The 21,094-nt window shown below is 41.8% G+C and overlaps 1 protein-coding gene across 1 annotated transcript in view; it reads right to left on the minus strand.

Annotated features, from left to right (window-relative positions):
* The window catches only part of LOC131203524 (gamma-aminobutyric acid receptor subunit alpha-2), a 551,171-nt gene extending 532,099 nt beyond the window's left edge, over positions 1-19,072 (minus strand). The window contains exons 1-3 of the mRNA XM_058193827.1: positions 18,499-19,072; positions 17,642-17,735; positions 13,343-13,458 (exon numbers count right to left, since the gene is read on the minus strand). Of these exons, the coding sequence (XP_058049810.1) occupies positions 13,343-13,458; positions 17,642-17,685 (160 nt within the window). The 5' untranslated portion in view covers positions 17,686-17,735; positions 18,499-19,072. The remainder of the gene's footprint in view (positions 1-13,342; positions 13,459-17,641; positions 17,736-18,498) is intronic.
* Positions 19,073-21,094: the final 2,022 nt, after the last annotated feature.

Below are 21,094 nucleotides of genomic sequence, written 5' to 3' on the forward strand. Positions count from 1 at the left end.
GGATTCTTCCCCCGTCTTCAGCTTCTTCGTGGTTACTGCCCTGGGCAGACATGGTGGGCACAGTCCCCACGGTAAGGCTGTTACCTCTCTGAGTTTATCAGTTTGCAGTTCTTGCCTAACGTAAGGTCTTGTCTCTCCAATCTTCCCAAGAAAGCAGGGCTCTTGAAACTGCAGTTGTTCCAAAAGGACCTTTTATTGAAAATTTGTGATAACAAGAGATCTAGGCAAGAATTGAAGCTTCTCACTTAAAACCAGCTATTTAAAGCAATGCTAACCAAACCTCTCCCACACTACAACATTGCAGGGAAACAGAAACAGAAACTTTCTATACAGATCATTCCATTCCTCCCCACTTCCTCCCACCAAAATGCCAGTGTCCCTGTAGAAATATCTGGAACCTGAAAGGTATTCTGGGATCTTAATAATATTCACAGACAATGAGACAACATAGAGATACATATTAATTTACTAAATAATTTAAATAATCTAAAATAATTTACTAACAGCATTCATGCATCTCAGTGTATAGTCTTGCCAGCTTGATCATGGAAGTTTCTTCAGACAATGCTGACTTCCTTGGCTAAGAAACAGAGATAAGGACCTCCCTCTAGAGTTGGACACAACTGGACAGGGCAAACCTTTACTCTTTACTTTTTACTTTATTCCTAAATGTACTTTCAGAAGATTGGTTCATTTCTGGAAAAACTACAATAACCAGTTAGAGAAGGAGGACTACATTTTTTAGATTTAAGTGTATGTTACACATTCCTCAGAACCACCAAGAGGATCAAACTATAGAATTTTTATTATTTCAGGAGCTACAGTATAAATAACTTATGATAAATAGTACAAGAGCGCTTGATTTAGACATGAGTCAACTGAAAGTGTTTCAGAATCCTCTCTACCATCACATAATTAAAATGCTCTTTGCATAGCTATGGGGAAAAGGAACTAGACTACAATGCACAAACCTCAGTGCAAAACTATTTTTGTATGTCATTTTTTTTTAGATTTTAATTTAAGTTTAATTTTTAAAAAAGCTATTGTTCTGGATACATTGGTCTCCTAGGTGGTGGGTTAAGCTCACTGTTATGTGTTCAAATAACAACATTAGGATAAGATTGTTCTTGGAGACTCATATTCTTGATGAAGCCTTTGTTCTTCTGAATTGCACATCTGTGAGCTAGAAACTAACAGAAGAAAATAGCTATTGCATGATCTTACAGTAGCAAAAAAAAAAAAAAGGCACTATGAGGGTGGAAGCACATGCTGTCTTCCACCAAATGTACTTAGCCCAAAGAACCTGCCTTTTTAATAAATGTGAGCATGTATTTCACTGTCAAAAGTTGTATTTGGAGAATTAATTTCAGCACGTATACTTATTTATATGTTTAATTTCCACTGTAAATAAATATTGTTGAATGAACAAATCTAAATTTTAATAGTTTAATTCTACACATAAGACTACTGTTATATAAATATGCTTTTCTTTCTTTTTATGTGTTTGCAGGTATTTTTAATAAAATTTTAACATTTTTTGGTAAAGAACAATACTGGTCTTTTTTCAAATGGCTTGTGCTTTCCCACAAAACAACAGCAGTATCTCTTCTTTCATATACTAAAAAAAATCATCTAAATTTAAAGCATTTGTTTCCATGGTATTAATATACGCTGTATAAAATAAATATTTTACATTTTTTTTCCAGAATTATTTTGTTTTGGGCTGAAATTCCTTCTTGTCCAAGTAACATAACAAGGGAATGAAAAAAGATTCTGGCCAAACATGATAAGAACAAATCATGCCTAAATAAAGAGCATGCAATAGTTACATGTAGTCCTTTATTAAATAAAGTCATTAAATGAAACCACAACTGTGCTTATGATTTTACTTCAGCTTTCCTTTGTTTTATAGACCTGAGAAGGTTGTAAATGTGAGGAATGCTTATAAAGTTAAGACAGTTTTTCATCACTGTCTTAACAGTGAATGGTCTCTAAATAAGGCAGTTCCTAAACAAGAACTATCAGAAAACTTGGAATGATATGGTATATTTAAAAAACTAATTATTGACCCAAATCAGAGATGAAATTATTGTATCACCTACTTATCTCTTCATATTCTTCTTTCTTGGGTTTATGATTATATATACACTTTGCATTAAGAGAATCTTACATGGTGCAGGGTGCACGCAGGGCCCCCTAAATTAGATCCCAGTCAATAATTCTAGTCATGTATTCTCCCTTTTCTTTTTGTGTGTATGTTCCCTTATAGAGAATGCCAAAATCTGCTGTAGCAGGCCTACCATTTATCTTTCAACAATGAGGATATTTTCTCTCTTTCTGCTTAAGGAAGATTATTTTTTTCAAACTGATATGTCTGTTGAATGACCATCAATATGTTATAAAGGATTCCAGATCATGAAAATATTCTTCCTCTGTGTAAATAAAGTGCTACACAGCTCTGTTCAAGAGAACTAAAATCCTGCCTGTAACAAGGAATTATCTTGCAAATTAATAGCAGTGGCTAAATTGTTGTTTTAAGCTTTACTCATCATCTCAGTAAGGAACTCCCTTTTTGTTCTGAGAACACAGTTTGAAAACTGTGGGAATGGCAAAGGAGAAAGAAGATAATTGCCTAGAATATGCATGTACATTATTCTTTGTACATTACAGGATGTCAAAATTCAGCATTTGTACATTTCAAAACCCAGGACTCAGAGGAAGAGGAAGAACCCATAAAATGTATCTCACTACAGTTCCAGGCAATTATTCACAATGAACAGAATAATCCTAACTCGTAGACCTGTTTTGCTAATGAAAATTAGGATAGGACAGGCAAACTTTTCTGTCAGAGCAAAGGAGATTTTTCATACAACTTTATAACTACAAATCACTATACTGCTATTCTGGTCAGCCCTCAAAATAGAATATTTTACTAAGAGAACAGAGGAGGACCCTTCTATTCTCTCAAATGTCTATAATCTGTAAGGCTGAGCTTTCCATTACAGTCTTGAACTAATTCTTTTTGCACTGTTCTCACCCAAATGGTCATATATTCTTCAAATTATAAACTCAGCAAAAAGTAACTATCTAAGCATTACATGATTGACAAAATCAACCTCTGGGCCTCTGTGGCTCAGACTGGTAAGACAGTCTGTTATTAACAGCAGCTGCTTGCAATTACTGCAGGTTCAAGCCCCACTAGGCCCAAGGTTGACTCAGCCTTCCATCCTTTATATGGTAGGTAAAACGAGGACCCAGATTGTTGGGGGCAATAAGTTGACTTTGTATATAATATACAAATGGATGAAGACTATTGCTTGACATAGTGTAAGCCGCCCTGAGTCTTCGGAGAAGGGCGGGATATAAGTGCAAATAAAAAAAAACCATCAAAGAACTGAACAACTGTATATAGAAACTGTGTATAGAAATATTTGATCGCTCTTGTAATAGTTTTACAGCAAATCTACCATATGATCAGGAAAAGCTGGCATAGCCATATCTCAAATAAAGAGTTGTTCAGTTTCTGTGTAGGAACTCCACACAAGACAAATAGAGACAACAGAAGATAAGAAAACAGGAAGTTTAAGTCAGTAAGTAGTCGTCTAGGAGGCATCCAGAAGAAGAGACGAGGTTCTACACTCTGTCTTTAATCCAGCCAAAGAACACTTGTTAACAAAAGTCTATCTACACCACTGGCTACAATTCTTGGTAAACAATATTCTTGCATGTTATTTTTAATATAGTAAAGATTTGTGAATCATCATTTATTCATACAGTGATGCCAGAAATAATCACAAGAGGTAGAGATGTATCAGCCTGTTATTTTATTGTTAAATCAATACACAGTTACCTGAACAGCAAGGTCAATGTTTAGACTTTTTCCAGACTCAAATGCAAAATTTTGATGCAACATACAGAAATAATTATTTCTCCAACCTACTGACACTTTAGGACTAAATGATTGCAATTTTTTTTCTCCTAAATTAGTTTTCTCTTGTTCTAGCTATTAAAAATATAAACTGCATATTCATTTAATTTTTTTTTGCTGCTGCTGTTTCTAATGTATGTGACAACAAAGGTTTTGAAAAAAGTTTTCAAGTTTCGAAGTGTGCTTTTGCTGTTGCAACCATTATTGCTTCTGTGCTTGCCAACAAATGAGATGGGAGGGGAAAGGGGAGATGGAATGTAGACTCCAGACATCAAGAAGAAAGCCATGAGAACCAAGGACACTTCAGCAGGTGTTTGCTAAAGTCAAAGACTTTTTCCCATAAAAATACAATAAGACTCAATTGGACAATGTGACCTGGGCTAATGTGGGGAGGTAGAATCTATACTTTCTGAGGAAATTAGACAAATCTGGCTTTGCCGTCATCTGTGCTAAAATGGTGTACTCAATAAAATTTTGCATTAGTACATAGGATTGTCTTGGCCGTGTTTGCTTTAGTTGGATTTGTCAGTTGGAATGTTGACAAAAGTACTATATCGTGCCTATATATTTCAGCCAACTGAGAAGTTTATCCATGAGTGAGTACAGGTATTCCTTTGTTTACAATTATTCATTTAGTAACCATTCATAGTTACAAGAGCACTTAGGACAAAAATACTTAGGCCCAGTCCTCATACTTATGACTGTCAAATCATCTCTATAATGACATGATCAAAATTTCAGAACTTGGTAAATAGCATGTTCTAGGGCCATGTGATCCCCATTTATGAGCTTGCCACTATCTTGCCAGATAGTTTCCACACAGGTCAATGTAGAAAGCCAGATTTGCTTAATAATTACAATGATTTAACAACTGTGACAAAAAAAATTGGGCCTGACTCACTTAACAACCATGTTGCTTAGCAGCAGAGATTTTGGTCCCAATTGCAATTGTCGGTTGAGGACCACCCATATGTGTGTATCAAATCACCATATTTCTTTACCATTTAGGCTACATCAGGATATTGTCAACTCACAAAGCATCCCTGACCTGCTCTCAAGTTGACATAGGCAAGGGGGATGGGAAACTGACGAAACAGCATGGCAGCCAAAAACAGAAGCACATTCCAGACATATCTCTCTCAAGGCTGTCTCCCAGGGTCACCCACAGAGGCCGGAGAGGAGTGATCTCTACAACCCGCAAAATTGCTACGTTGGCAAATATGATTGATGACACACCCTGAGGGGACGGGGGAAACAGGGTCATGATTGGGGCATAAATTATGTGGGGTCAGAGTTGGCCTCACTTGGAACATGCTGACATGAAGCTCCTAATAAAGAACTGGATTTCTTTTGAAGCTTGGCTTGAGGTTCATGATTTAATTGTGTTTGGAAGCCGTACGGGTCTGGATGGGGAGGAACAGGCTCAAGCTCAATCCCTCCAAGACGGAGTGGCTGTGGATGCCGGCACCCCGATACAGTCAGCTGCAGCCGCAGCTGACTGTTGGGGGCGAGTTATTGGCCCCAAAGGAGGGAATGCGCAACTTGGGTGTTCTCCTGGATGTACAGTTGTCGTTTGAAGATCATTTGGCGGCCGTCTCCAGGAGAGCCTTTCACCAGGTTCACCTGGTTCGCCAGTTGCGCCCCTTCCTTGATCGGGATGCCCTATGCACAGTCACTCATGCTCTTGTTACCTCCCGCCTGGATTATTGCAATGCTCTCTACATGGGGCTCCCCTTGAGATGCACTCAGAGGCTTCAGTTGGTCCAGAATGCAGCTGCGCGGGTGATAGAGGGAGTCTCACGTAGCTCCCATGTGACACCTCTCCTGCACAGACTGCACTGGCTTCCTGTTGTCTTTCGGGTGCATTTCAAGGTTTTGGTTACCACCTTTAAAGCGCTACATGGCTTGGGGCCTGCGTATTTACGGGACTGCCTGCTGTTACCTCATGCCTCCCACCGACCCGTACGCTCACACAGAGAGGGCCTTCTCAGGGTGCTGTCCGCCAGACAATGTCGGCTGGCGGCCCCCAGGGGAAGATCCTTCTCTGTGGGGGCTCCTACTCTTTGGAATGAACTTCCCCCTGGTTTACGTCAAATACCTGACCTTCGGACCTTTCGCCGCGAACTGAAAACATATCTGTTTGTTCGCGCGGGGCTTTCTTAAATTGTCTAGATTTTAAATTTTAAATTTCATTTAGTTTTAATTTGGGGTCTTTTAGATTTTTAACTATTTTAATTTCGGCCACATTGTATAATAAGTTTTTTAATTTACTTTTAACTGTAGATTGTTTCTTTTTTACCTTGGCTGTACACCGCCCTGAGTCCTTTGGGAGAAGGGCGGTTTATAAATCTAATAAAATAATAAATAAATAAATAAATAAATAATTAGGGCATCCATCAGAACCCTGACAGCAAGCCAACTCTCTCAAAACTAATGAAAATTACTGGGACTCCTGAGCCCCAGGCTCTCCAGTCACTCCCCAACCCCTGGGGTGTGTGGAGAGAAACTCAGGGCGACCATGGCAGTGGGCAGACTATCGGAAGAGAGCCTGCTCCAAGTGACCCAGAGAGAGGCATAACTTGCCTCCAACCAGGGATTTCCAGGACCCAGCAGCCTAATCGTAACCTGAGTGCAGCTCTCCCTGACCATCAAAGCCGAGATGCCCGCCCCAGCAACTGAAGCAAAAAGGGATGAGTATTGGTGGAAAAGAATCCCTAAAGCAACTGAGTTCGAGTTCCCCCACCCTAATGCCCAGAAGGGGAGAAGGCCCCTAAGCGAGCTAGGAAGAGTGGATTGGATGTGGGATTGGGCACAGGCCAGGCTCCCAAAGCCCATGACGGAACCCCTGGGGAGATCTATAGAGCAGCTGAGGGAGTAATTTGACCAGGCCACCCTTTGTGATGAGGGGCCATCATGCCGCCCAAAAAAGAGGGAAGTTGCAACTGAGCCCTTTGAAGTGAGGAGATGCAGATGGAAATGCAGCCCCCCCTTCTCCACCCACCAGAAGGAGAAGGAGCCTGAGGCTGCAGCCAGTGCCTCCTCAACACAACAGGCAAGCTGCCCAAGGCAGACCACCCGTCTCTATGAACTAGAGCCGAGGAAGATGGCCAGCCACAGCAAGCACAGGTTTACAGGGGCTGACATGAGGAGGGAGGAGCAGTGCTGAATGAACCACCCTGCTTCAAGGGAAAATTTGATGGAGACTCATATCAGCTGGCTCTATTCCTTGATTCAGCTGCGATCCACCTAGAGTGCTATGGACACCTCTATCCATCTCACAGAGCCATGGTTAATACCATTGCCAAGGGGCTAGAGGGAGAAGCAAGGGAATGGCTAGCAGCCTTCCACAAGAAGATAGTTCCTCCCCCTCCCCAACTGTAAGATGTAGACTATTTCCTACAACAGTTAGAGGCCAGATTTGAGGAGGTGGAAGAGGATCCATATGCGGAAGATGAGCTCAAAAACCTAAAGCAGAGGGGGTGACCCATTAAGGAACACATCCATGAGTTCAGGAGAGTCATGGGGAAGCTACCCCCGTTGCCGGAGTGGCTGTTAGTTCATTTTTTCAGAACAAGCCTGGAGAAGCAAATTGCCCAGGTAACTGTCTATCAAGACATCCTGAATCGACTCTCTGAGTAGTTCTGAGCAGCAATAAAAGTCGACGGTGGATTGTGCGCCAACGACATGAGAAAGCAACCAGACACCAAAGAGAGAGATCAACCAGACCAGAGACCATCCAGCTGATGGAGAGCTACAGTACCACAGCTGGCCCCAAAACCAACTCTCCCACAAAATCAGCTGAAATGCTACAGATGCGGGGGGATAGACCACATGGCATCAGCATGTGCGACCCCATCCCTGAAACAAAGCCAGACCCACCACCCAGGGCACGACCAGAGCGAGGCCCCAGGTGTGCACTGACATGTCCTGAAAAGCCCTCCAGGCTGCAGAGGTACCTCCCCACCCAGCCGAAGGGGGGGGGGGACTCCAGCCAATGATGACCAGTCGTTGGATTCCTCTGACAGCGAGGACAAGGGAAAAAATGACCCAATGGTGAGTGAACCAGTCCACCCTTTCATTTTCCCAATACACCTCAGAGCCGAAAAATGGGAATCCAGGAGACTTTTCAAGCCCTAATAGACTCAGGCTGCACTAGATGCTTGATCAACCTAACCACAGTCCTGAAACTAGGGATTAGAGTGAAAAGGCTAGCCCACATGATCAGGTTCGAATAGGTTGATGGGTCCCTATTGGGGAGAGCCTATGCCACCCACCTGACCAAACCAGTGAAGCTCCAGCTAGAGAATCACTTGGAAGCAATTTGATTCATAATAGCCCCCAAAATGACAGATGAAGTCATACTGGGACTCTCCTAGCTAGACAAGTGGGGACCATCTGGTGGCAAGGGGGCAGCCAAATGCTGAGGATAACAAAGGGACTCCAACACACCCCCCCCCACACCAGCAAATAGAAGCAAAGGGAACCATCCCAAAGGGCCACCAGAACTGGCAGCCACCTCCAACAAAACCCCAGGGCCGAACAGATCCTGAGACAATATCAGGACCTCGCTGAAGTATTCAGCGAGGCCAAGTGCGATGTCCTACCTCCCCACCATGAGACACACTACACCATTGAAATCATCCCTGGGGCAAAACTACTCAAACCCAAACTGTATGCCATGACGCTTCTGGAAATGCAAGAAATGCGCAAATACATAGACAAAAACCTAGCAAGGAGGTTCATCGAATCAGCCAAACCACAGGTTGCAACCCCAGTCCTATTCAAATAAAAAAAGATGGAACTATGAGATTGTGCATGGATTTTACAGCAATAAATTATGGGTGTGTACACTACCTATGCCCCCTCCCTCTCATGAAGGACATGCTATCTCACCTAGCCAAGGGAAAAGTTTTTACCAAATTAGACTTCAGAGAAGCATACTACTGAGCATGCATCAGGGAGGGAGATGAATAGAAAAGCATTCAACTGCCCCATAGGGAGCTTCCAATTCAAAGTGATGCCTTTCGGACTGTGAGGGGGTCCAGCAGTGTTCATGTAGCTAATAAATGAAATGCTGCATAAGCACCTCTATAAGAGAGTCCTTGTCTACCTGTATGACATCCTCATCTACACTGGTACTATGAACCACCACATATCCTAGTCCGTCAGGTACTGGAAAAATTTCTGGCAGCCAACCTGTATGTCAAGCTATCAAAATGTGAATTTCACCGCACAGCTAGACTATCTGGGGTACCAAGTGTCAAATCAGGGCATAGAGATGGACCCAGCCAAAGTACAAGCCACCCTAAGCTGGCAACCTCCTCGCACCTGCAGACAGCTACAAAGCTTCCTAAGGCTTTGCAAATTTCTACAGGAAATTCATCCCATCCTTTACAAAAATTGCCAAACCCATGATGGACCTCCTAAAGACAGTGGGCCCAGAGATGAAACCCCACCCGGGACAACCCCTAAAGTGGGACTTAACCTGCCAAAATGCATTTGAAACACTAAAAGAAGTATTTGCAAAGGAACCGGTGCTGAAGCATCCTGACCCCAAACAACCCTTCATCATTCAAGCAGACGACAGTGACATGGCAGTGGGAGCAGTGATACTCCAAAGAAATAGCCAAGGAAACCTACAGCTCTGCGCTTACACCTCCTGCAAGCTCATGGACACAGAAAGGTGATGGGCCATATGGGAAAAAGAGGCTTTTGCACAATGGTGAAATCTGAACCAGTTTACTACTGGCTCGCTGGCTGTGCATGTGTGCAGAGCACGTGCAGTGTGCATCATACACCAAATGCAAGGTGCCCATGCACGTGCAGTGCATGCCAAAAGGAGGCATGGGGTAAGTAGAACAGCTTGTGTGGGGGGGTGATCAGCTGTGGTGCGATCTTTTTTAAAAACTTTTAAAAGCATTTTTTTTTCAACCTATTCAGCCAAATAGGTTGTTAAAAATGCTTTTAAAAGTAAAAAGAAGGCTCTGACGATCAGACAGCTCAGCTGGGATCGTCAGACCCTTTTCCTACCTTTTAAATGCATTTTTACAACCTATTAGGCTGAATAGGTTGTAAAAAACCTTTTAAAAGTAAAAAAAGGCTCTGATGATTGCACGACTCAGCTGTGATCGTAAGAGCCTCTTTTCTACCTTTTAAATGCATTTTTTAAAAGAAATGGCAAGCAGGGAAGCAGGTGACCTGGCATTCGGTGGGCATGGGTGGGGGGGGCAGGGATTTTTGCTACCAGTTCTCTGAACCACCCGCTGCCATCGCTACCGAATCAGCCGATCCAGTCCAAACCAGGAGCTTTTCACCCCTGCTTTTGTGGTGAGATGGGCACTGCTAACCTGGCGCCCCCTGCTGGAAGGGGGGCAGAGACCATTCAAAGTCTGGACTGACCACAAAAATCTGGAAGCCTCTAGGACCCCATGAAAACTATCACCCAAACAAGTCCGCTGGGCTCAACCAGTTTAACCAGTTCAACTTCGTGCTAAAGCACATCCCAGGGGGGAGGAACTTTCTAGCTGATGTCCTCTCCCTCATGCCCAGTACAAATGCGAATGGGAGGAGGTAGTAGACACCATTGTCCCCCCTACCCAAACAGCCACCCAAGTGACCAGATGACAATGCTGCGACCGGCAAGACCAACCTACAAGCAATCTAACCATGAAACTCAAAACTGAACTGCTAGCAGACCCCTGATTCTGAGACAACCAATATGTCTTGATGAAAAGAGATGACCTAACATGGGAATAAAACTCCCAGAATCCCTATGCATCCTAATCTTCCAGAGGAGCCATGACATCTAATCGGCAGGCCACTTCGGGGTACTAAGTTTACACTTAGCACAGAGGCAATTCTGGTGGCCCAGCATAAAGACGTGGACAATTATGTGAAAAGTTGCACCATCTGTGCCACAATGAAGAAATGACCAGGAAACACACACGCACCCCGGACTGCTGCAACCAGTAGCAGAGACAACGAGGCTATGGGAGGAAATCACAATGGACTTTGTAGTGGAGTTGCTAAAAAGTGGGGGGATCACAGTGATCTGGACTGTAATAGACTTATTCTCCAAGCAGGCACACTTCATACCCTGCAGCGGACTACCCTTGGCCCACCAGCTGGCCAAACTGTTCCTGAAGCATGTCTACCACCTGCATGGAGTGCCATGGCAAATTATCTCAGACAGAGGGGTCTAGTTCACAGCTAAGTTCTGGAAGGAATTCCTGCAGTCCATTGGGTCATTCCAGGGCTTTAGCTTTGCCTTTCATCCAAGCACCAATGGGGGAGCAGAGAGACTGAATGCCATTGTAGAACAGTACCTGAGGTGTTACATGAATTATCAGCACTCCAATTGGGTGGACCTCCTGCCTTTCACTGAGGTCGCGTACAATAATGCTGTTCACAGTAGCACAGGACTAACTCCGTTCAAAATAGTGAGTGGAATGGACTTCGTCCCAATGTCTGAATATCCAACGGATCTCCCCTCCTCAGTCAGCTTGACCAACTGGATGTCAACGCTGACAGCAACCTGGGAGAATATCAAGAAAATGCTAGCTAAAGCAGCGCAAATCTATAAAAAACAGGCAGACAAACACCAAACCCCGCAATGGCCATTCCAGTTGGCAGATAAATTCTACCTCTCCACAAAATACTTGAGGTTAAAGCTCCCCAGCAAGAAACTGGAGCCAAGGTTTATGAGACCATTCCCCATAGTAAAGATAATCAACCCAGTCATGGTGCAATTAAAATTGCCCCAACTGCTAGGGAAGATACACCCAGTATTCCACAGCAGCCTCTTAAAACCCGTGGTCAGATCAACCCTGAGGTTACTAACCAGTGAGCCCCTGGACCCCATGGTCATAGGGGGCCAAACCCATTATGATGTGACTCGAGGTGGCACAGGAGGCAACTCGAATACTTAATCAAGTGGAAGGGCTACCCCTTATCAGAGGCATCTTAGGTAAAGAGTAGGAACATCCAGGCTGACCGCCTCATATCAAAATTCCATGCAGAGAACCCAAAAAGCCTGGGGGGGGTCGCAACTCTAAAATCTATACCTGTACTCAAATTGTTTTTGCTTTGCGCAAGTCACCTTCAGGAAGTGAGGGAAGTCAAATGTCAACACGCAAAGCATCCCTGGCCTGCTCTCGCCATAGGCAAGGGGGATGGGAAAACGATGAAGCAGCATGGCAGCCAAAAACAGAAGCACATTCCAGACATATCTCTCTCAAGGCTGTCTCCCAGGGTCACCCACAGCAACCAGAGGAGAATGATCTCTACAACCCACAAAATTGCTCCTTTGGCAAATGTAATTGATGACACCCTGGGGAGAGGAGGAAACAGGATCATGATTGGGGCGTAAATTACATGGAGTCAGAGTTGGCTTCAATTGGAACGTGCCAACATGAAGCTCCTAAAAAATAACTGGATTTCTTTTGAAGCTTAGCTCAAGGCTCATGATTTAATTAGGGCATCCATCGGAACCCTGACAGATATTTTCAAACTGTATTTCATAGAATCCTAAAAGAACATGAAAACTTCAAGGGATTCTGTAAGAAGCTTTGGGCAGGAAAAAGTTCATTCAAAACACAGCCAATTTTCTATTCCTAAGCTTTGCCTCTTGATCACAATGCCAGGAATTGTTTTCTTTTTAACAGATTTTCTCACAGATTTCACAGCCTTCAGAGTATTCACAGTATTCAGCAACTTACTGTGCAGTTCTGTTTCAAATCTTTGTTAAATTTTGCAGTGCTATAAAGAGAACATTTTCTTGCCCAGTTGGCAACGAAAGTCTCCCCTAATGAAAGGCAGATCAGAGATAGGAAAGTTTAGTTCACTCTAAAAACAATTGCAGAAAGGGAGAGACCTGGGAAGCTCTGGATGAAAGACAGGTATTTAAATAGACTACGTGAGTCATCCTGACTTTCTTTAATAGTTCTAGCAGAAGTAATTTATGTTAGCTGTGCTACGTAGTGCTTCTAACACTAGTTATACAGACAGAGAAGCTATTAATTTTCATTAATATTTCCAATATTTCAATTATAGCTTAATAGTCAAAGTTTTTCCCCTGATAGGATTAAAGTACCGCATCAGGCCTTGGGGCAGTTTATATATACTGAAATAAACTAGCATCACATATAATATTAAGTTCCAAATTAATCCAAAATATAAAACAGAAAGTACTACTCATCCAAGAACTTCATACCATCAGTACTGAAAAGTGATTTTAAACATGAAAGGTTTGGAAACCACTTTCTTAAACCTATGCTCAACATTTCACCCACAATTTAAAATTCCTATATGAAAATTTACTATTAGGAGAACATTAGTAAACAGAATTATTAAACCCTGGAGTTCTAGCAACATTGTAGGATCTTTTGTTTGTTTCAGAATCAAATTATTTATTACCTCCCAGTCCAGGTCTTAGACGATTATCATAACCATCCAGAAGTCTGTCTAGAATTCTTGTGAAGATGGTAATGTTATTTTTTGCTTCATCTTCATTGGGGTCAGCCAGTGCTGATCTAACAGACATTGAGGAAAAAATTAAGTATGCTCCACGTACATTCATTATAGTTTGAATATGTAGTGATCAATCACTTTTTAGATATGGGACCTTTCATTTAACATCACATTTTAATATATATCTCATGCTAACATAACAGCAGTTACTTTCCTGTTTCTAATTTCCTGCTGCTTCCTGCAGTAAATTCTACTCAATACTCAAATTACTGGTCCTTTTCTACTCTGGTTATATCCAATAACGTTGCATGACGTTGAAAAAGCTAGGGTGGATTAGATATGGTCAATACTTGAATGGAAGACTACCAGGAAATCTTCAAGATAGCCAAGATAAGAATTTTGAAAATGCTATCCCAGGAGAAAACAGTGACAACCACTTCCATATTTTTGTTAAGAAAACTGTCCATGAGGTCACCAGAAATCAATTCTGACTTGAGGGAGACTTCGTTTTACTTTACATAAGCGGATATAATCAGGAAGGGGTTTCTTTTCTATGTATATAACTCAGAACCAATTAAACAAAGCATATTCCAAGCATATGAAATAAGACAGCATAGCTAGTCATGCAATTCCATTCCACTAGGCTCAGATTTGCCTAAGCAACAGCAGCTAGGGAACATTTATCTGAACTTTAAGTCTGAAGCAGAGGGGGGGTGGTGAGGCTTTCAATGTTAAAGGTTAATTACTGCCTACCAAATCTTATCAGGAAAAGGGCCTGATTATTTGCAGGACTGCCTATTTCCAATCGTTTCTGCCCTCTTAATATATTTGAGCCAAGTGGGTATACTCCAGGTCCTCTCAATTAAATGTTGTGATCTTGTAGTATCTGTGTAGTCCTGTTATATTTTTATTGATTTTAACAATAATTGCTTTTTTAGACAAGGCCAATGTTGGCGAATCTATGGAACACGTGTCAAAAGAAGCATGCAGAACCATCCCGCAAGGAATGCGCCGCCTCGCTGGCTCCTCTTCTGCGTTCCTGTGCACACACATGCACCAATCAGCTGGCCATCATGCACGCAGGAGCGGCGAAACCCGGAAGAGCAGCGAAACCCGGAAGAGCAGCATTCCGTCACGCATGCACAGGCCGGCACCTGAACTTCTGGGTTTATGTTGCATGCATGCATGATGGCCAGCTGTTCATCAAGCATGTGTCCTTGCCAGAAACTGGAAATTCAGGTGCTGGCTCGCACATGCACAATGGACTGCCACTTTTCTGGGTATCGGTGCTCTTGTACACGCGCAACGACCAGTGGGGCCGCGGATTCCTCACAGGATGGTTTTGCATGCCATTTCTGGCATGCAGGCGGGCACACAGTGACATAAAAAGTTAGCCATCACTGGACTAGTCTATTATGTTTTTAAGTATTTCACTTGTATATTTTGATGTGAAAGTCATTCAGAGTCTTTTGGAGTGGGTGGCTGTAATAAATGAAATAAATAAATAAATAATAATAAATAATTTTAGTGAGACTCAAACTATTATCTGAATCACTGCCATTCTTAGCAAACTTTTCCCCTCCTTTTAAAAAATTATTGGAAAAAAAGGGGGGGCTAACTAGACCTTTCTTTAAAAACTCTGCATGTGCACTGAGGAGGTGACACTGCCTTTTCAAAAAAAGATTGCATGAAGAAGTCTTTAAAAGAAGTTAATTACATGGCAATCCTGGAGAAACTCACCCATCTGAAACATTGAAACCATCCAAACATTGAGAATAAAATCAACTCTTTTAAAGGAATATATTTATTAGAATTGCCTAAATTTCAGAAACAATTCAAAAGAATGCTTCATATCTTGAGTTGGCAGAGGGTTTCTTTTTCCTTTTCTTTTGTTCCTTAAAGCAGCCTTTTTTTAGACGTCTGCATGTGTTTGCAGTAGCATTTTTTAGGACTTGCAAAGAAGTCTTAAAGAAGATCTGCTGCTTTAAAAAACTAAATAGCAGGGAAGTGCCATGCTAAACTGAGATATGAAGCCCTTTTTTGAAATAACATTTCAGGCATGCATAGCTGCAATATTTATGTAAAGTAAAAGTAACAATTCTTCAAAGTCAAGGCTGACTCTTGTGACTACATGGGCACATCTGTGTAGCTTCCGTGACAGCAACACAAAACTGGCTTGGGATTTGTTCAAAATTCACTCTAACTTATAGACCTAGGGTTTCTGACAGTCTACCACCCAAGTATTAACTAAGCCCAGCCCTGCTTAGCTTTTTCAAGATGTACCAAAGCTAGCTAGATGTTGCCATTTGTTTTACTGCTATCAATTACATAAATATAGGTAGCTGGTAACAACCCTTAAAAGAAAGAGTTGACATGCTTTTCTGGTCTGCAGAACTGGAAACATAATCATTTTTCCCCATAGGAAAAACTGTGCATAAAGCACTCCAAAATATTGTACAATCCTGATTATGAATCCTGATTATGAAAACAAGAGTTATACAGAATTCCCCAATTGGTGCTGTACAAATGAGTGTCTTCAAGGACAATCAGTACAAAGATGTTGACTATTATTATTTTTTTATTTTGGACCATCTAAAAATTTACTGTATTCACTCAGGGACTATATGGTTCATAAGCCATAGATGAATTTCCTATGTTGAATTGGCCTCCATATTTGTAATTAATGGGCACATATAGGATGACAAAGCAAATGATAAGAGTTCTGCCCAGCTTTAAAAAAAACCCTTAAATTGGCATTATTGCTGTTAAAATTCTTGCAACAACAACAATGGTAATTGAAAACAACAATCAGGTTTCAGTGAAAGACATATATTGATTTCCTAAAATAAGAAACATTATTAGCAGAATTAATTTAAAGATGCATGAAAAATAAAATAACAACAACAATAAATCACTTAGCTCCCTCCTTTCCTTTTACTAAAAACAGTAATAAATCCAATATGCTTCTGCTGCCTGGCTAAGACTACTACTGAAAAGCTAAAGCACCTCTTAACATACAAATTCAAATAACAAAGACATATAAATTTCAAATAACAGAATCACATTAAAATAACATTAATATTGTTTTACCATCTCCATGCAATCATCTAAAACTATATGCCACAGGTTACTTGAGACATATTCTAAATACTATTCTTAATACATGCATATTGTGTAAAAACAAATGTTTTTGGAAGTAGCCAATGAAGGTCTCTTCCATAGACAAATTAGTATACAAAATGACTATCATTGAATCTAATTCAGAAAAATTCAGACAAACTGGAATCATTTTCTGTTATTCATGCTGATTCCTTGACAGCAATGTGAGTTACTCACTTGAGTAAAGATAGGAAGATCAGGCCCTCTATGGCCAAACTCATACTGCAGCATCTTTATTAGTTGAATAAAATTGAAAGCACATTTTCAATCTGGTTACAAAAATATGTAGCCAATTATTTAGCCCCAAATCTAATTTTTACAATAAACTTTGAACTTCAAAGATTTGAGGAAAACAAATATCCAAATACATTAGCTATGATGTTAATGCACTCCAGATTTGAATCTACAAGCAAAAATGTAGTGACAAATCACTATTAACTGGATGCATTGCATAATGAGGTCAGGTGACAATTTAATGAGCATCTTTAAGTTGTGCTCTATGATATTGTTATTTTAGAACTGCTATTTATTCAGCAGCCAGAAAATTTGATTAGTAATTCATATCATTGTTTTATTTTATGGGATTATGAAATTGTATACTATTTCCACCTAGAGGTTTACAGATTAAATAAATCTGTTCTATTATTTTGATGAAAAATATTGGTCTGTATACAAAATACCCCACTATCTTTCCTATTTTGTCTTGTTTCTGGACTTCAGAAAAATCTGAATGTGTGGACAGGCTTGGGATAATTAATAATAGCACAATGACTCCAGAAATCATTGCAAAACATCAAAGAATACAAAAACAGAAAAACAATTCCTAAACTAATTTCTGTTTTATTTTAGGACAAACATGACAAATATCATATGACATTTAGGACTGGTCTACTATATGTTTACTAGCATTTTACCATCCCCATAACTTCTTCCTTTACTTCTTGTTCTGCATACAGTTAGAAAGCTCATGTTAGGAATATGATTTTTGATCACTCATCTCTGTATATATGCCATTTACAGAAACTAACCACCAGAAAACAATATATTCCTTAATGTTGCTGATAGAAAATCCAAATTTCCTCTCACCTTGCAGAAAACCATATCAAGAAAATGAGAAGCCACTGCATCATGTAGGATATTTTCTTCCTCTTGAGAGCAACTATTTTGCAAAACCTAAAGGCTGAAAAAGAGAGGGTTCTTAGCTTATATCTACTTATCGATGCTTTCAGTCAACTCAAGTACCATCACTTCAAGGAGGACTTTAAATCTTGGGATCTCAGAAGCACTTTTCTCCCAGTGAGCAACTTATTGCCATCTTCCACTGAGATCATGCTTTGCTCCAACATGCAATGCATAATTAAAAATGACATATGGACAGATGCAAGTAATATTGTTTTTGCTCCACTCTTCTCTGTAACATAAAAAGATTCCAGACTTTTCCTTATCCAGTAAATTAATTCATCACTTCACCACTGGTTTACCACTACATTTACTCTAACTTTATATATTTTCCAAAATATATGAGAGACAGAAGAGGAGGAGGAAAGGAACAGGAGGAAGGGTATTTACAGACATCCCTATAATCCAATGCAGTTTATATCTTCCAAATGTTGAACATGTTTGACAGCTGTTTGAAGACAATACCTGTCACGTTCATGAAGACGAGATATGCACTTCATAAATAACAACAGTCACAGAGCAGCACAAAGTTGCAGAATCTTTTTTAAAAAGATCTACTAAAAACAGGAGCCTCGTATTAGCTGAGGGGTGACGAAAGGTTCAGTGAATCCTCTTTATGCGCAAGCACATCCACGTCGAGACTGGCGGAAACAGAGGCTAACATCTTTTCCCCCTGTTTTTGTGCAGATCAACACACAAACCCACTCATTCTTGAGTTTTTCCATGGGTGGAGATAAGAGGGGAAGGGGGGATGATAAGCCTACCTTGGGAGTACCAGGAGGCGTTCAAAGGAGCTTCCAGAGAGACAGACAGAGAGAGAGAGAGAGATGAATGATGGTGGTGGTGGTGGTGGTGGTGATGACAATAATAATGAGGAGGAGGAGGATTTGGTGAGGCTGAAGAAATCTTGCCAGGAGAGAAAAGGAAGCTTGAGAACGGGGAAACTTGGGAGGCTTGTGGGGGAGGGGGCACCGAAAGGCGACTGCAGCACCAGCCGCCCCACACAGGAAGCCTACGAAAAGCAGCGGATTCAAAGCGGGCTCAGCGTGCGAGGGCGCGCGCGAGAGGAGGGGAAACCCGAGCGCGAGGTGGGCGCAGGCGAGCAGCAGTCCGTCCGCGTGCGGGGCTTGTCTTGGAGAAGGAGGAGGAGCGCGCCGGCATCCGCGCACCCGAGCGAGCGAACAGCAGGGAAGCAGCGGCGGCAGTAGGCACGCGCTCCTTCCCCCAATTGGAGTTCCAGGAACCGGGAGGGGCGGCGCCGCAGAAGACAGGAGGAAAGAGACCACCCCGCCACGGCTTGTTCCTGCTGCCACCCCGGCGATGGCGCGCGCTGCTGCAGTCGGAGCTCCGCAGGGCAAAAAGGGCCTGGAGGCGCCGTCTTGCTTTGCTGGGTCCTAGTGCGGCGCATCCCGACACTCCCTTCCACCCATCTTCCTAAACCTAGCAATGGGCAGCAATGCTGCCGCCGCCACTGCTTCGCACACGTGTGTGTGTGCGGGCGTGTGTATGTATGTAGGGAGAGGTTTGTGTCCTTGGTTTCTCCCACCCCCTCCATTTCCTGGGCTGTGCGAATTAAGCCGGAGACTTAGCACTGGACCCCTCGCCCTTGCGTGGCTGTGCCTCCAACTAGATTCATCAAGTCTGTGCACGTAAAAACGCGACAGAGGTTTTGGTTTAGGGAAGCCGCGGCTTCTCCGGCAAAAGGAGTGGGGTCGCCCTCCCTTCCTCCTCCCACTCTGTTTCAGTTAGAACCGGGACAGCAAACGTAGCATCATCTTCTCCCCGAACCCACGCTGGATGTGGGGGCGGCTGGTGGGCTTTGTGCTTCTGCATCTGCGCTTGCTTCGTGGCTTCCTTAGAACAGGTTGCTGCAGTGCCAGACAGCCCGGGGCCCCGCACACTTTTCGTAAAAATGTGCTCCAGAAGTTTGAAAGGGAAGGGCTAGGTGTGAGGTAGAAGGTGCTGCTACTTTCTTGGCCGCCTCTCCAGCAGTATCAGCAGCTAGAAAGACTAGAAAACCTGAGGAGGACAGAAGCTGGGCTTTTTGGCTTATTTTAATCTTTCACTTGTCAGAGCCATGTGCAGCTTGTCAACTCCCTGCTACCTTATTCTCCTCTCTTGCTTCTCTTGTGATGTACAGATTTTCTTTTTCTTCTCACTGGATACCAAGTTCTGCTCAGAGCATGTTGCAAATCAGAGAATGATGCAAAATGCCAATGTCCTAACTCATGCTCGATGCCCAGAATCATTACATTTGAAACAGCATGTAAGCTCAGGAAAAAAAAACATAGGAGGAGGGAAGTAAAGCAAAATATTGAAATTTCTTGGGCCCTGTTGTGATTACCTCTTCTCCGATGAAACCACCCATGTGATTTCACAGGGTCAACAGACTCTTACCTCTTCCTTTCAAAAATAATAATAACTTTTTCTATAACATATCATAACCCCCAGAGAACTGACACTATGTGCTCATAAATAAAACACGACCATAGTGAATACAAGAACCATATATTTGCATAACCTTTTTTTTTACCCATTTCTGATGTAAGAGCATTAGACATGCTTATCTCAGGAATGAGAAAAATTGTATTCCACAGAAATTAATCCCAGTTAAAGTGTTGACTTGTTGCTTGATTATCACCAGGAGAGAAGCCTCAAAACTGAGATAGGAATTGGAGTGTGTGGATGGAGGGGAAGTGCTTGGAATTGAAAAAAGGACATACAGTAGATGTGTCGGTATAGAAAACGAGCTTGGCCAATATAGGAAGTTAATAGAAAGGATAACAAGGAATGTAATGAAGAAAATATTATTCTATATAATAACGGATCATATTAGCTTTTAAAAAAGGCAACAAATGTCTTCAAAAAATCACAGATGGAGATAACCAGATTTAAAACATGATGCTGTTGCAGCATATGGAGCCGGAAAAAAATATTCCTGACAGGGATGAGGAAAGAAGGAGGAACAAAGGTAGGTATATGGACAGGGTCAAAGAGATAGTCTCTGGAAAAGCAATTGTGTTTATCAGAGACACTTCATTTTGAACAACAATCAGCCTGATTTAATGGCATTTAATTAATTTTGCAGCATATTGTTGCTTCCTAACTACATATTTTGCAGTGTTCTTAAGGTAGAAAAAAACAGACTTCTCTTTTTTTATCTCTTTTTAGAAAATAAATTTCACATCATGACCAAAAGAGAGGAAAATTCTTTCTAAAATATGATTACATGTTTGTACTATAGGTCTGATGAGACATGTCCAGGATCATACACCTGGCATCCATTTGCTTGGGACTTACAACACAATGCTGTGAAGTTCAACAAACATGTGAATGAGGAACTTTCCCATTTTCCATCCC

Source organism: Ahaetulla prasina, chromosome 8, assembly GCF_028640845.1.
Source record: "Ahaetulla prasina isolate Xishuangbanna chromosome 8, ASM2864084v1, whole genome shotgun sequence".
In the NCBI taxonomy this organism is placed as follows: domain Eukaryota; kingdom Metazoa; phylum Chordata; class Lepidosauria; order Squamata; family Colubridae; genus Ahaetulla; species Ahaetulla prasina.